Here is a 16,007-nt window from a genome sequence, read left to right as displayed (position 1 = left end):
CGTTGCATGTAGATGGCCACTAAAGGCGGAAATCTTGAGGGCGTATCAGTTCATTGAAGGCGCTCTTTGACGACAAAGCCATGTATTTTCTGAAGGGAAACAAAGCCTGTATTTTCTGAAAGGAAAATAGAAAAAAAACACTGAATTGCTCCCATCTCGCTGGTATTTATATAGAAAAATTATTATTATAAATTGAAATGGAGAGCAGTTTGTATGTTCCACTTTGCCACCATTTGCGAGTTTCAGCTAGAGATCACAAAAAATGGGCAAGGAACACAACTTATGAGCTAAATTGATGGCCAAAAATACAACATATACCGATATACTAGTACGTCTTTTCAAAAAAAGAAAAAAATTACAACAGAAACTACATGGTGATCACAGCAAACCAGTAGCTCCCCAAAAGCATCCAAATTCTCGCTTCCTATACATGTAACTGGCATCAAAACACTTTGGTTCAGAAAGAGCCAATGAACATTCATCGTCGACGGAAACCGCGCATTGCATCCAGGTCTCGCCGCCTCAGATTGCCATACTTTCTCCTTCGCTTTCCAGTACCAGCGGCAGCCTGAGTAAAATACAGTATCGCAAACACATATTTCATCAACAGAAGAACAAATGAACATGCCCCAAGGCCCAAGTAATTGTTCTGAGAAAAAAAAAAGCAGCAGAACTTGTTGGAATCTGTGATAGAGGAGGTGCCTTTACCTGCTCTTCTGCCTTGATGGAATCCATGAGGCCTTCCATATCAGGGGTGTCTTGCCCTTGCATAGCACCCATCATTTTCTGCATTTGAGCACGCATTCGGAAGAGCTGCGCAACCAATTGGCTCACCTAGTAGTGCAGGGGGCAGTCAATTGACGTCCATGGGGTTCAGTTTGGTTTGTAGTAGCGCAGACAGATATGGAAATGCTGATGAGATTAAAAAAAGAGAAAAGGTTAAGAATTGAACCTGTCGTTCGTTTTTTCCGGATTCCTTGGCCACTCTTATCCTCCTCTCGCGTGATTCAGCAAGTAGCTCTGGTCTTTCCCTTTCCTCTGCACAAAGGCACGATTAACATTATCAAGACAATATTCATGTAACAAAGATCCATCACTATTATGTTCTACGCCATTAGCATCAAGGTGTTATTTCAGTGGCAGGCCTGGATCGCTTGATACAGTCCAAGCTGAAACACTAATTAGATGATGGATTCAGATTTTCAAAAATATCAGTTACATTTGGAACACTACACTAATATTGCAAGAGAATGGGAGGAACAAGCAACAGGATATCTTCAAGATGCCTGTCATTGGTAGACTATACATACCAGGGGTCATTACGTTGATCATGGACTCCATAAATTTAAGGTTTTTCTCCGCTTCACGAATTTGAGCAGGGGTAACCTATTCAAAACACGGAAAAGCTATGGTCTTAATAACATCAAGTATGAAGCTGAAACATAAGCGCCAGTGTACCATAGTGTGAAGATTAGTTCCAAAGTAAAGTGATAAAGGAGCCAATGAGTTCAACAAGTTCATGTTTGCACCTTGTTCATGCCTGGAATCATGCCAATTATACGACTAAATGAACCCATTTGTGCGATAGCTTGTGTTTGCTTCAAGAAGTCATTGAAGTTAAATTTTGCACTCAGGATCTTCTTCTGTAATTCCTCAGCATCTTCTTGACGCATCTACTTGTACCAGTAGATTACACACTATGAGTATCAAATTGTTCTTTAATTAAAGTAAAAAAAGAAAGGAATATTTCACAGAAGCCTGCCTACCACTTCCTGTGCCTTTTCAACAAATGAAAGTACATCTCCCATTCCCAAGATTCGTTGTGCCATACGATCAGGATAGAAAGGCTCAAGATCTTCCATGCGTTCTCCTCGCCCTACAAACTTGATGGGCTTTCCAGATACCTACAGATTCATCATTTCTTCATATTTATTATATGCTACCAGCCAAGGGAACACAAAGTAAAATTGCTGAGAAATGTAGGTGTGACAAAAGTACCAGAATAACATGTAAAGATACAATTGGAAGAGTCACAGATACAAAGTCAAATAACATATAACCCTATTATGGACATTTTTTATTAGACAACAAATTTGTCAGGACCAGTTGAACTCACACAACCAAACTTTTTTTTCAGTAAGCGAGGAATCTAGGAAGTGGAATCCAACAAAATGAACCGGAAACAGTAATTGTTGCGCCTTCTTAGCAGAATTAATACATTGTTCAGGACAGAATTGGTTTTTATTATTTCACAAAGAACTCTGAACTTGTTCGAGAAAATAAAGAACTCTGAACTAATAATTAGATGGAAAAACAAAATGATGGACATTTGTTTTTCACATTCAACAGACCTCTTTGATACTTAGTGCTGCTCCACCTCTGGAATCACCATCCAGTTTTGTCAGTATAGCACCAGTAATACCAATCTCAACATTGAAGGTGCTAACCAATGCTGGCCATATCAGAAAAGAAATGCGGGTAAGTCGTAGGGCAACTATAGCAGATGATAACGAGTTCAATATTTGATTATCATGAGGAGCAAGCAATAAAATGAACATGATATTGATACTTGGAACAAAAACTTGTACGTGAGGCAAAAATAATATGGGAACAGTATTTACTAGATCCCTATACCCCTGGAAGAACAATGAGTGGTAGCTACGTACATGCAGCTTCTTGTCCAGTCATGGCATCCACCACAAGTAGAACTTCTGTAGGATTTACTGCCCTTTTTACCTCTTTCAACTCACTCATCATGGCTTTATCTACCTAACCATAGAAGGACTAATCAGATGATCTTTTACAAGTGGAAGTACTATGTTAAGTTTGAAACAAAGATAAAACAAAAATTTGCAACTACATAGAAGTGTAAAGTGTAAACTATTGCAATTTAATCACATACATGAACATAAGGCATAACTAATATTTTAAAGTTCAAGATGATCAAGATCTGACATTATAGATATTTTTATGTGAGATGTCAACTGGTAAAAACTAGCAAAAACAGATCCATGTTCTTTTAGAATCATAGCTGAAACAAGAGGAAAAAATTAAAGAAAAAATAAGAATGACCTGCAGCCTTCCAGCAGTATCCACTATGATTACGTCAGTTTTCTTGCTTTTTGCCTCCTTTATGCCATTCTTGGCAATTTGTGAAGGTTTAGCTTCAGTTCCTTCAGAGTAAACTGGAACCCCAACCTATGAAAGTTGAAATGTATTTCATTAAAAAGCGCATCACAGCAATACACTTAAAAGAAGCTGTCATTTTAACTTCAAACAGGTAAAATATGCAGAGTGCGGCAAATTTGAATTTTTGTGTTTGAGTTAAAATTAGTAGCTAGAAAAGGTTTCCAAGACAATACTACCCTGGAAAGAGTGTTGTCTTCAGAATACCTGTTTCCCCAGAATAGTGAGTTGATCAATGGCAGCAGGCCTGTAGACATCCGCAGCAATCAGCATGCAACTCTTCCCCTGTAACCTGAGACTGGTCTATAAGCATTCAATAGTCTAGGAATCTTAGAGTATGCTTAAAGTAGAGGACTAAGGAAGGCACCATTTTCTTTAGATAATAGGCAAGCTTTGCACAAACAGTAGTTTTCCCAACACCTTGTAGACCCGCCAATAGGATAACTGTTGGGGCAGTTTTTGCAAACACCAAATCTGATACCTCCCCACCCATCAACTGTACAAGTTCATCATTCACAACCTGCATCGTTTTTTTTACGTTAGTCCAACCGGTGCTAGAATTACACAGTAATATATCTGACTCTTGTTTCTCTGAAGTGAAAACAATGCATGCTGAACTTATACCACAACATGCACTAATATCTAGTAGATTAACACAGACTTAAATGAAGAAAATTAAGCCTAAAACTATCCAGAGCCATAATGTCATTGTTTAGTATACCTTCACCAGCTGTTGCTCAGGCTTGACACCTCGAATCACATCAGTGCCTACAGCTTTTTCAGTAACGGACTCAATAAAACTTCTCACTACCGGCAAACTCACCTGCAAAGTAGGTAGTGAATTAGATCGAGAAAATGTAACAAAACCATGTAAAGAATGACACCACATACATCTGCCTCCAAAAGTGCTCTTCTGATATCCCGCATTGGTTCAGCGATGTTGTCCTTCGTCAGTTGATCTTGAACCAATAAAGACATCTCCTTGATTCATTCATCTCATTGACAACAAATTTACAACTTACATGAAGAAAAATTGCGTCAAAAACAAAAAGAAACTCACCTGTTCCCCGCAGCTTGTTCCACGCGGACTCCAGCCCGGTCGTGAGCTGCCCAAACATCTCTGCCCGCACAACCAGCCCGCTTCCCCTCTTCCTCCTCCATCCCTGAACGCATCCAAGACAAATCAGCAAAAGCGAAATTTCTCCGGGGCGGAAGAATTGAAGAAACCAAGAAACTAGCAGTTGGGAGGGACCGGGAAGCCGGGTGAGGGGAGGGCGCGGAAGGAGGGGCCGGGGACCGCGCGGAGGTGAAGGGCGGGGACGGAGGAGTGGCGCAGGTGGTGGGAGGCGACGATCGCCTTCGCCGGCGAGCGGCGGGCGGCGGCGGTGGGCGGCGAGGAGAGCGCTAGTGTAGTACTACTGGTGGCCTCCATTTTTGGTGGCGTTCTGCGGAGGGGAGGGAACCAACGGGGAGGATAAGAGAGAGAGGCGATTGTTGAATATGGGCCCTATTGGGCTTTCGGGCTTGCCGATGTTGGGCCCACATATGGGCCTATTTACACTTCAATGTTTTCCCCTTCAACTTTTTTTTTTAATTTAGGACTTTGCTTTTGTTTTTCTGGGTATGGTAATCCCAACACAGTCAGTACATTTTCGATTTTCCGCATGAATCAGAAAATTCTTGAGTTCGAATGGGCATGGATGGTGAAGTTTTGAAATGAACCTGATCCTTCTACAACATATACATTCATGATTAATGTAATGTAAAAAGTCCGAGCATTCGAGTGAACCGATTGCATTGCTGAGTAGGACTGGCTAAGTAACATTACAATTTGGTAGGAAATTACTGTTTCCTATGAACTTCCTGCAGATCTCCTACGTACAAACTAAAAAAGGTAGCAAGACAACATTTTTTTTTCATCTCTTTTTTCTCAGATCCGGGTCTCTGAAGCAAAAGAGCAGTAACTCTGAACTACAACGCTCACCAGCTCAAGAACTAGGGACTGCATCCAGCTCCCTCTGCCTCGTCTTGCTGTGCCTCCTCTTCCGCCGTGCAGTGCCAGGAGGTGCCTGAATGATCATGATGCACAACAAATACAGGCAACCGTAAGTAACCGAGCCAAACTGTAGTGAACCAAATCACCCACACCACCCGAAGCATTGTTAGATTATCACCTTCTCATCGGCGTTAAGAGATTCCATGAGATTCCCCATGCCTGGAAGTGCTTCTTGTCCGGTCATCACACCCATCAGCTTCTGCATCTGAGCACGCATTTGGAAAAGCTGGGCAACCAACTGGCTCACCTGATAGTGAAAAACGGCAATGTGTGTGTGCGTGTGCACGCGTCAGCTCCATGGTAACTGGAATGAGCAAAAAATATTGTGATTGTTTTTTAACAAAGAGAAGACAGAAATTACAACTGAACCTCTTGTTCACTCTTTCCGGACTCTTCAGCCACTCTTATCCTCCTGTCACGTGATTCAGCCAGTAATTCTGGCTTTTCCCTTTCCTCTGCTCATGCCAGAATACATGCAATTAGGTGTCTAGGTCTATTACCCATGGAAACAACGTAGTAAGCTTCATTTGGTTGTATAGCAATTAGCAACAGTCCTAGAATCACGAGTAACATACCGGCAGTCATTGCATTGATCATAGACTCCACAAATGCAAGTCTTTTCTCGGCTTCTCGAATTTGTGCAGGAGTAACCTATTTAGAATCAGAACTGATATCAAGTTCTGCCATTTTTCATTTGAAATGTAAACATAATGAAGTGGGATATTGTCAGACTTGAAAGAATAAATGAATTCCTCAGATTCATGTACCTTGTTCATGCCTGGAATCATTCCAACTACACGGCTCATGGAACCCATTTTTGCAACATTCTGTGATTGCTTTAGGAAGTCATTGAAGTCGAATTTTGCACTCATGATCTTCTTCTGTAATTCTACAGCATCTTCTTGACGCATCTATGTGCAACATCATATAAACACCATAGCATCATCACCTTACTGATTAGGACAAGAAATTGAGGGGGGATTTTACAGGAAGCTACTTACGACTTCTTGTGCTTTTTCAACAAATGAAAGTACATCGCCCATTCCCAAAACACGTTGTGCCATACGGTCAGGATAAAAAAGCTCAAGGTCCTCCATTCGTTCTCCACGCCCTACAAACTTGATGGGCTTTCCAGACACCTGCATGGTCCGTTAAGCATTAATATTCGTTGAAGGGCAAAGCAGCAAGCATGCAAACACAGCTTACTACGAACGATTTAATGTTGACCGTATATACATTCAAGTAGGTAGCCAGATGATAAACACTAGATTTTTTTTATATAAATACAGCATAAAAGTGAGAAGACTAGTGCGGAGATTTGCAGTAAATTGTCAATTGATGAAAGAAGCATGTGGACAATAGGAATTTGCAGTTTTGACCAACATAGATGCAGAGTAACTTCAAAGCAAAAATATAAAAGTGGCAGAAGCATTTGTAGATATGATGGTAGGAAAGTTTTCTGGCAAATAAGGACCTCTTTAACACTTAGTGCTGCTCCACCCCTCGAATCACCATCCAGTTTAGTCAATATAGCACCAGTGATACCAATCTCAATATTGAAGGTGGTGACCAATGCTGCATCTCAGAGAAGTATTGTAAGTGGCTGTTGCAACTCTATCAAACAATAATACTTCTTAAGCTCGTATAAATATAGCAGATAGAACATGTCGCGCTGTAAGAATTTGTCATATAGTAGAATTTGAGAACCGTTGAAAAAATTCTGGTTGTTCGTTGCATTTCTGCTATACGAACAAATAGTGTTGGCCTTTAGTAGCAAAAAGAGGGACTTAAATAGCAAGTGGAACAGTTGCATACCTGCAGCTTCCTGTCCAGTCATAGCATCAACAACAAGCAGAACTTCCGTAGGATTAACTGCCTTCTTCACTTCTTTCAATTCAACCATCATTGATTTGTCAATCTGAATGGCATAGCAATGAGATAAAGATGCTAGTTAAATCATAGGAAGTTCTGTTAATGTGAACTGAAACAATTGTATTGCTATTTTGTGTAAATATATAGTAGCTTAGAACTAGGTAGATCAAAATTCTGTACAAGGTAGTGACATGTCAAGCTATCAACTGAAAAACGAGCAGGCAATGCACAGAACTACAGAAGACTGACCTGCAGTCTTCCAGCAGTATCCATTACAATGGCATCAATATTCTTTCTTTTGGCCTCTTCCACGGCATTCTTGGTTATTTGTGCAGGTTTGGCTTCTGTTCCTTCTGAGTAAACTGGTACACCGACCTGATAAAGCCCAAAACGTTCCCACCTCAGGAGTCAGGACAAACTATAGTAGTGCCCATTCAAAAGAAAATTGTGGCATGATGGGTTTGACTCTTCTTTAAGTATCAGAACGATCTGGGGGACTGTGGTACATGTTATACAGCTGCTATGCACAATTCTTATATGTCAAACAGGCAGCTCATTGTAGTAGTTAAGGGTTCATCAAGTACCTGTTCACCAAGTATAGTGAGTTGATCAATGGCTGCAGGCCTGTAAACATCTGCAGCGACCAGCATACAACTCTTTCCCTGTCACCTAACTCTGGCATAAGTATCTATAGGTTGTTCAGAATATATATCCTACTAGATGCTTGAACTAGAAAGCTGAGGAATGTACCAATTTCTTCAGGTAAAATGCAAGCTTTGCGCAAACAGTAGTCTTCCCAACACCTTGCAGGCCTGCCAGTAAGATTACTGTGGGGCCACTTTTTGCAAATACCAGATCTGATACTTCTCCACCCATCAGTTTTACAAGTTCATCATGCACAATCTGCACCACCGAGTAGGTTATTTGTCCTGTGCTAAAAGCACATAAATTAGTCTAAGAAGATAGTCACCATGTTCATCTAGCACAAACTACAATTAATAACTGAACATTCTAGGGAGAAATTTGTACGCATGTTATGGTTTTGCTTGTGCCAATGCTTTTCATTATTCTTCCTGAGATAAAACGATCTTGAATACGAATACTTTGTTTTAGATAACATCAAGATCAAATATTGATAAAACCTTCATTTTTTATAAAAGTTTCACCCCAAACAAAAACGGTCTGTTAGAATCCACCCCCTCTGTCAGATTCTGAACAGCATGACATACCTTCACCAATTGCTGTTCCGGTCGGACTCCTCTTATAAGATCAGAACCCAGAGCCTTTTCACTTATAGACGAAACAAATCTTCTCACTACAGGCAAACTAACCTGCAGAAAGCAGGAGCTGCATTAGGACTATTAATTCAGGTGCAAAATGAAACCATACTGAAAATGCAAACCTGTAGTTAACACATTGCACACTTACATCAGCTTCCAGAAGTGCTCTTCTTATATCCCGCATTGGCTCAACGATATTCTCCTTTGTTAGTACATCTAAAGTAAGAAGAGATCGCATTAATTCTTGTGAGTGAGTACTGAATAATACTAGTGTGCATATGAACAATTAAGTACTGAATAATTAAGTACTCCATCCGTTTCACAATGCAAGACTTGTCTATATTCATTAGCATCTATATGAACGTGGACAATGCTAGAAAGTCTTACATTGTGAAATGGAGAAAGTAATAAATGTATGAGTTAATTGCACTTTGGTCCACCTTTTGTTACCAAAGTTTCACTTTGGACTATCCTCTAACCTATATTTTCACTTTGGATTAGGTAAGATTACCTTTGGTGCACTTTGGACCACCCCAAGTCATTTTCTGTAGCTGCATCTACTCTATAATGTTGTAAAGAATTGTCCGTGTAAGTTGGAAAAGATTACCGGTTTACGGGTTGCTGATGTGTTTAAAGTTGGAAATGTTATTTATATATTCCTAAAAAGTTTATGGAGTGGTCCAAAGTGAAAGAAAGGTAAAGTAACCTAGCCCAAAGTGAAAAAATGTGTTAAAGGTTAGTCCAAAATGAATCTTTGGTAACAAAATGTGGCCCTAAACGCAATTTACTCTAAATGTATTAACACGAAATTTTCTTGAAGAGAGCATCATCATACGAGAGAATCAAAAGGAGCAGGGTCACTCACCGACGCCACGCAGCTTGTTCCAGGCGGACTCCAGGCCGGTGGTGAGCTGCCCGAACATCTCCGCCCGCACCACCAGCCCGCTCCCCCTCCTCCGTCTCCTCCTCGCCCCCTGCAAAACCCCCCATGATAAATAATCACACAACATGGTATTAGGGAAACAATGCGACCTTCCTCGGAAGACGAGGCGCGCGACACGAGCTCTCCCCCAAAGGAAATGGAGCAACGCACCGGGGAGGGGGCGCGCAGGGAGGCGCTCTGGGCCGCGCGGAGGTGGACAGCGTGCGCGGAGAAGCGGCGGCGGGGGTGGAGGGAGGCGAAGGTTCCCTTCGCCGGCGAGCGGCTGGCGGCGGCGGGGCGGGAGGAGAGCGTGAGCGCCGTGGCCTCCATTGCCGATGAGCGAGCGGAGCGAAGAGAAGAGAAGACGCGAACGCGAGGAGGAAGATAAGAGAATCAACTGTAGGTGGGCCCACCCGGAAAAGAGGAGAACTAAGCTTTTGGGCTTACTGGGGCTGTGTGCTTTCCTGAGAAAAGAAAGGCTTTTCAGGCCCAAAACTATCTGGGCTTGTTTAGGCATATTTATCAGACAGAATTTGTAATTTCTAATCTTAAATTTGAAGTTGATTTTGAGGTTTTTCAGCAAAGTTTATATTTCATTATTTTCTTTTATATCGTTAAGAACACGTATATAAAAGTTTTATTCACATTTTTTTTAAATATGTCGTTTCGCTTATTCCCCGAATAATGCGAAACGATGAGGCCGTTCTATTCCTTCACTTTTAGGTCATGTTCAGTTAATATTTAAGAGGTTGGGATTGTCACACATACTGTGGTATGAAATTATTTCCCTTCCATTCCCTCCAAACATAACAAGGCCTTTAGGGGGGAAACATAACACATGGAAAAAATCCACCCCACCTAATGTTTTCACTTTTCAATCCTTTCAGTAGCTTGCTGAACAACCATGGAAAGTTTCATGTGTTTTTCTTAATTCTTAAGTTTGCACATATATTTCCATAATATTCCTAAGGTTTTTTTTATTTCTATATTAATTTTGAAAACCCTACAAACCGAACGAGCCCTACTTTAAGTTTTTTTCCCTATTGTTTTCTGGTTTTCTTTCCATGCCTTCTCGCTAATAAGACAATTAAAAGGTACACTTAAATTGTTCTTAAAAGTCAAACTTTAAATTTAAGATTGTTTTGGTTATAATCCAAAGAAGGGAATAATTTCATCACCCTCTTTTCAAACGAACAATCTCATCTCTTTCTTTAGATACAGCCATGGCTACAATTAAAATATATTAGGAAACAATCGGCAAATAAACGATAAAAACGATAGATCAATCATAGAAGACACGAGATTTAACGTGGAAAACCCTCCTAAAGCAGGAGAGAAAAAACCACGAGCATTAGCTAGCACTGGTGGAGAAACCATCTTTGGTCGGTCGGCCAAAATACACAATAGTCCCGGTTGCAATAAAAACCGGGACTAAAGATATCTTTAGTCCCGGTTCAAAAGGATAGAGTTTTTTTTTATCTTTAGTCCCGGTTGGTGTTACCAACCGGGACTAAAGATAACACTAACCGGGACTAAAGATCTCTATTATCTTTACCAACCGGGACTAAAGATCTATCTTTAGTCCCGGTTGGTAACACTAACCGGGACTAAAGATCTCTATTATCTTTAGTCCCGATTGGTGTTACCAACCGGGACTAAAGATAGATCTTTAGTCCCGGTTGGTAACACCAACCGGAATAAAAGATCGGCATGCGCAACATGGGTGGCGAAGAGTACGAGACCAGATCGAGGAGGAGGAGGAGCAGTTAATATATTCTATCTCCTCCCTGGCCTTATCTCTTCCTCCTCCATATCTCTTCCTCTTCTTCCTCCTCTCCTTTTAACTTCTCTCCTCCTTTTCCTCTTTCTCCTCTACCAGCGCCGGCGGGCGGAGGGCCTGGCGGCCAGCGGGCGGAGGGCCTGGCGGCCGGCGGCGCGGAGGCCCGGGCGGCCTCGCGGGCGGGAAGGGGGGGTGGCCCGGGCGGCCTCGCGGGCAGCGCGGTGGCCGGGCGGCGCAGCGGCCCAGGCGGCCTCGCGGGCAGCGCGGTGGCCGAGCGGTGCTGCGGCCCGGGTGGCGCGGTGGTTGGGGGCGGCGCGGCGTTGGGCGGTGCGGTGGCGGGCGGTGCGGCGAAGGGCCAGGCGGCCTCGCGGCGGGCGGCGCTCCGGCGGCCGGCGGCTGGCGGCCGGCGCGGCAGTGGCAACGGGCTTTTTTTTTCTTCTTCTTTTTAGAATTTGTGATTCGGATCTGTGTATTTGATTTGTGTGTGATGTGAATGTGATGTATCTATGATGAATTTTGTAAAATTTGTGATGTATCTGTGATGTATCGATTTGGGGAGTTGAGGATTTGGGGATAATTTATTTGGGATTTTGGGAAGGGGATGGGGTGAAATCAATATAATGAAGAAAAGAAAATAATAATGGAGCAACCGGATCTAGCTAGTCTAGCTCTATCTTTAGTCCCGGTTGGTGTTACCAACCGGGACTAAAAAGGCTCTATCTTTAGTCCCGGTTGGTAACACCAACGGGACTAAAAATGGATTTTTACTCCCGGTTTTTTCACCCGGGACTAAAGATAGTGATCTTTAGTCCTGGATTGGTAGTCCCGGTTTGAAAACCGGGACTATAGGGGGTTACGAACCGGGAGTAAAGCCCCTTTCTCCACCAGTGTAGCAAAATTTCTTTATTATATCGGGTGAGGTTACAACGCCGAACGGTAGCTTACAAGAAGTATATATAAAAGTGAAACCCTAAAAGGATAACGATCCAAGCCTCCGCTTCACTCCGTCCGAAGTTGGCCTTTATACGTGTGTAAATGAATTTGGATCACAACTCAATAAAATAGACTAGGTTGGCATTTGAAAACTTGTAAATAATCTGACTTTCATGTAGCATTGATCATTGCTTTAATCCATTTGAAGATCACACCAGTAGGGTGTCTTTTTTATGATATATTCTTGCCCCTCGATTTCTTTTAGCCTTTGTCTTTTTGAAGAAAGAAACTTGACCAATGACCATCGACTCAAAAGTCTTGGAATCTAATCCTACATTGGTGTGAGTAGAGTGGACCACAAATAGGAATAAGTTAAAAGAGCCAATCAATGAGCATGTATAAGAGAGATCATGTGAGACCATGCATGAGTTTGTATTGTTTATTTAGGAGTAGCCGCAAAATCTATAAATGATAGAAAAAATAAACAATATGTGCGTCATATTGTTTATTCATAATGTTCATAAGTAACTGTAAAATCATTGATTCGTTAATAAATGAAAATAATATTTGTGAGTTTATGTTATTTATTTAGGAGTAGCCGTAAATTAAAATCATTCATTCATCAGAAATGAAAGAAACAATTCCAACATGGATAATGTTTATATGCTCTTGTGAGATGTATTGTACGACAATTTTAATTTTCTACCGTGTTTCGAAATCTTGGGATTTTTTTCTGAAAAACGTAGAACATTCACCCATATAGATATTTCGACATGCAAGTATTCCACCGACAAGTGGACATGCCTCTTTTCGGAGGAATGGCAACAGCCCACCAACGTACCAAGATTCGGAATTCTTGGATGTTGGCATTATACTCACTTTGATACCCCCCTCTAATTAAAAACGATACATATTCTTTCTTACTTTTTCAAATAGAAATGGACGCACTTTTGGACCAGTAAATTACTTTTTATTATTCCAGTGTGCTGCAATTGATTTATAAAACAATATACAAAAAATAATGATTTTTCTATACAGCCGACAATAGTTTAGAAGGAAATATGTCGATATTTTTTACTATTGGATGTGTATTGAGATTCGTGCATATGGGAAATGGGCTAACAATTCAAAGCACCATCGGGATGGTGCAATGTGGAGGCTGCTTTCACACATATCTCCCCCAGCCCGCTAAGCTATAACACTCTTATATGACTTATATTGATTATACTACAATTATATTTGATGTTTTCTGGAAAAATTTCTTCATAGATGTATAAGATAGTCCAAAAATAATTATTAAAAAAGGGTAATATCTATACTATCTTGAAAAAATGCTAGTGGTAATGGTTATGCCACCCCGATCTATTTGACAAGTGGGAGCCACCATCTATCTTGGGACTTGTGTACTCATCATTGTTAATCAACAAAGTACTAGAGTAAGGAGCTCTATTTGCTTCATGCTTACAACACAATCATACCATCGTTAATCAGAGATTGAGTGTAATGATTTAGTTTTAATCAGCTCATCTAATATAATTAGAGCTCGCTGCAACGCACCAGTATTTTACTAGTGATATAAAAAAACACATTTCCACAACAATAGTCGCACCATTTTTTACATAGAAGACTCTACTTTTTTTTTAGACACAATACACATCATACGGATCCACCACCCAGCAACCATGGACAGACGCACAATCGAATTGAAATGTTCCTTATGAATTGGAAAGAAAATTTCATAGCAAACACTTGATAAAACAAAATTTATCTAGCCTCTTAAACTTTTTCTAGATCTTTCACTGCTTTGATATTCAGGTCAGATCGTACATTCTTATTGTACAGAGCGACATGTTCCTATGACCTGACAAAGTATTGTATGTATATGAAATCATATATATGCATCACAAGTATGTTTAATTAGTGCTTCTTGACCAAATTAGTTAGCACAAGAATAATAGATTATAATAGGAGTTAATTAAGCGAACGTGTCGCCGCCTACGCATGCTGCTGCTTCTTGTCCATGCATCTCCTCGTCGTCGATGACGCCGACGGCGGCGGCGGCGGCGGCGGCGGCGTTGGAGAACTGCAGCCTGAGGCGGCCGCCCTCGCGAGTCGCCCGCAGGAGATCCTTCCCGGGGATGACCACCTCCATCAGCACGAACCTCCCCTCCGCGCGCACCGACCGGAAGCACACACTCGGCTTCCCGCCGCGCCCGATCGACCGTATCGGCGGCGGGAACGACGGCGGCGGCGGCGGCGGCCGATTCTCCTTCCCTCCGGCGCCGAAGGCGTCGTCGCCCGCCACGGCGGCGGCGACGTCGCTGGCGTCGTCGTCCACGTCCATCCCGCTGTCGACGACGGCGCCGCTGCCGTCGCCGTCCTTGACCATGTCGTCGGCGTCCACGGTGCTCTCCGACCCGAGCCCCTCGGTGCAGAGCAGCAGCGACGTCGAGCTCTTGAGGCAGAAGCTCGCGCTCCGCTTCACGGTGGCGCCGCCGCTCGCCGGCCTGGGCGGCTTGAGGAGGGCGTCGAGCGAGGAGTCATCCTTGCTCTTGTCGTTGTCGTTGTCGGCGGTGGCGGCGTCGGTGATGTCGAGCCATGACACCGTGCGGCGTGGCGGGGGCGGAGGCGGCGGCGACGGCGAGGGGCGGGCGGCGGCGCGAGCGAGGGAGTCGACGACGGGCGGCTTCTCCTGGAAGTGGAGCTCGCCGAAGATCTCGGTGAAGGACGCCGGGTCGACGAGCTTCTTGCGGTGGGTGTGGTTCCACGCCGACAGCGCCTCCAGCAGCGTCGGGTTCTCCGGCAACGGCTTCTCGAACAGCCGCTTCAGCGCGCCGCCGTCCGCCGCCATGCGTAGTCGCCGCCGGCCAACAAGGTGTTCTTGAGGAGTACGCGTACTAGTAGTAAACTTTACACTGCAAAACTAAGCAAGAAAAGTGAGCATTTGTGTTATATTTATACTACCAGCAGAGACCACCGTAAAAATTATCACCAAAAAAATCATGTCACTTAATTAGGCCATGTTTGAACTTTGAAGTAGGAAATTTCACACGAAATAGTTTAACTTTAGTATAAATTTTAAGAAATTTCCCCGTGTTTGTATTATCGAGGAAAAAAAACAAAGAGAATTGAAGTGATTGAAAAATGAGTGTGTGATGTACTTACCTCCAAATTACTGCGTCACTCAGGGTGAAAGGATGTGCAAGACAGTTTAGCTCTGGTAATTTTCTGTGCTATCCTTCAGAGTGAACAAGTTTGTGTATATATAGTGAGAGAAATCATCGAAAAGAATAAATGTATAGTGATAGAAAAGGAGGGAGGCCAACCCAGAAAAGATGCAGCGGTTTCTGTGGTTGTGGGATGGAATATTTCTTTCTCCCAAGTGGAGTTGATACTGTATGCAATTTGAGTTCCTACCTTCAAGTTCCCCCTAGGTATAAGCTGGCTGATTGCTTTGTGTAACAAAAACTCTTTTCCTGTTAATATATTGACGTGCAATTCTTTTGCGCGTTCGAAAAAAAAAATGTATGCAATTTGATGAGGCCTGTAATTTTGCATTATCAGTTCTGCATTCCTTTCAACACTGCTCTGTCAGTGTCGCATGAATACCGAGTGTTCAGAAACTACCAATATGGATTCGAGTCTCTAACTAATATTCTTTTAACTGTAGATGATGCACTCGCCGATAATGAGATGTTATGTGGTAATTTCATCAATCTTAACGTATGTTGGTCTGGTTTATTGGAGGTGCTCATAAAAATAAGGTTATGTGTGTTCATATGGTACGTGCGCTTATGTATTTGAAGATTACGTTTGTTTTGTGTTTAGAATAAAAAACTCTTAGTACTGTCATACATGACATGCTCACATTTTAGGACTGGGAATTTTTCAGGTACCTGAGATAGTAGCCTTGATTTGTGCCTGAAATATTTCGTCAGTGTTTTGGTGATTTTTGATGTGTCTTTTGGTGTAGCCTGG

General features: G+C 42.4%; 3 protein-coding genes across 4 annotated transcripts; all 3 read right to left on the bottom strand.

Annotated features, from left to right (window-relative positions):
• Positions 1-165: 165 nt before the first annotated feature.
• LOC4349809 (signal recognition particle subunit SRP54, chloroplastic) lies at positions 166-4,633 on the bottom strand. Its single transcript, XM_015762043.3, has 15 exons — positions 4,439-4,633; positions 4,247-4,349; positions 4,078-4,145; positions 3,908-4,009; positions 3,554-3,706; positions 3,394-3,471; positions 3,073-3,198; positions 2,667-2,769; positions 2,352-2,452; positions 1,767-1,904; positions 1,530-1,673; positions 1,311-1,386; positions 953-1,038; positions 709-834; positions 166-568 (listed from the first exon to the last, which is right to left on the bottom strand). The coding sequence occupies exons 1-15, from the start codon at positions 4,616-4,618 to the stop codon at positions 479-481; spliced, it is 1,674 nt and encodes a 557-aa protein (XP_015617529.1). The 5' UTR covers positions 4,619-4,633; the 3' UTR covers positions 166-478.
• Positions 4,634-4,964: 331 nt separating this feature from the next.
• LOC9267495 (signal recognition particle subunit SRP54, chloroplastic) lies at positions 4,965-9,666 on the bottom strand. The gene is made up of 15 exons (XM_015760060.3): positions 9,488-9,666; positions 9,260-9,368; positions 8,543-8,610; positions 8,344-8,445; positions 7,865-8,017; positions 7,699-7,776; positions 7,364-7,489; positions 7,058-7,160; positions 6,717-6,817; positions 6,244-6,381; positions 6,010-6,153; positions 5,818-5,893; positions 5,612-5,697; positions 5,361-5,489; positions 4,965-5,255 (listed from the first exon to the last, which is right to left on the bottom strand). Exons 1-15 carry the CDS (start codon positions 9,644-9,646, stop codon positions 5,175-5,177), a joined length of 1,653 nt encoding a protein of 550 aa, XP_015615546.1. The 5' UTR covers positions 9,647-9,666; the 3' UTR covers positions 4,965-5,174.
• A 4,064-nt stretch (positions 9,667-13,730) lies between these two features.
• On the bottom strand, positions 13,731-15,299 carry LOC4349807 (protein FAF-like, chloroplastic). 2 transcript variants are annotated; one of them, XM_015760530.3, is made up of 2 exons: positions 15,195-15,299; positions 13,731-14,944 (listed from the first exon to the last, which is right to left on the bottom strand). In XM_015760530.3, the coding sequence occupies exon 2, from the start codon at positions 14,878-14,880 to the stop codon at positions 14,005-14,007; it is 876 nt and encodes a 291-aa protein (XP_015616016.1). In that variant the 5' UTR covers positions 14,881-14,944; positions 15,195-15,299; the 3' UTR covers positions 13,731-14,004. The 2 variants fall into 2 exon arrangements, with proteins under 2 accessions (XP_015616016.1, XP_015616017.1); XM_015760531.3 differs by having other exon boundaries at positions 13,731-14,952; positions 15,195-15,283.
• Positions 15,300-16,007: the final 708 nt, after the last annotated feature.

This window comes from Oryza sativa, chromosome 11 (assembly GCF_034140825.1).
Source record: "Oryza sativa Japonica Group chromosome 11, ASM3414082v1".
In the NCBI taxonomy this organism is placed as follows: domain Eukaryota; kingdom Viridiplantae; phylum Streptophyta; class Magnoliopsida; order Poales; family Poaceae; genus Oryza; species Oryza sativa.
Note: the sequence above shows the minus strand (reverse complement) of the source record. Positions and strands in the feature narration are given on the sequence as shown.

Excerpts from the sequence above, each read along its gene's own strand:
- LOC4349809 (XM_015762043.3), bottom strand. The coding sequence starts at position 4,618 with ATGGAGGCCACCAGTAGTACTACACTAGCGCTCTCCTCGCCGCCCACC. Across the intron at positions 4,350-4,438 it reads TCCCCTCACCCGGCTTCCCG|GGATGGAGGAGGAAGAGGGG; the intron begins GTCCCTCCCAAC and ends GGATGCGTTCAG. Across the intron at positions 3,707-3,907 it reads CTGAGCAACAGCTGGTGAAG|GTTGTGAATGATGAACTTGT; the intron begins GTATACTAAACA and ends AAAACGATGCAG.
- LOC9267495 (XM_015760060.3), bottom strand. The coding sequence starts at position 9,646 with ATGGAGGCCACGGCGCTCACGCTCTCCTCCCGCCCCGCCGCCGCCAGC. Across the intron at positions 7,777-7,864 it reads CATTTTACCTGAAGAAATTG|GGAAAGAGTTGTATGCTGGT; the intron begins GTACATTCCTCA and ends GTTAGGTGACAG. Across the intron at positions 6,154-6,243 it reads TTGAAAAAGCACAAGAAGTC|ATGCGTCAAGAAGATGCTGT; the intron begins GTAAGTAGCTTC and ends TGTTGCACATAG.
- LOC4349807 (XM_015760530.3), bottom strand. The coding sequence starts at position 14,880 with ATGGCGGCGGACGGCGGCGCGCTGAAGCGGCTGTTCGAGAAGCCGTTG.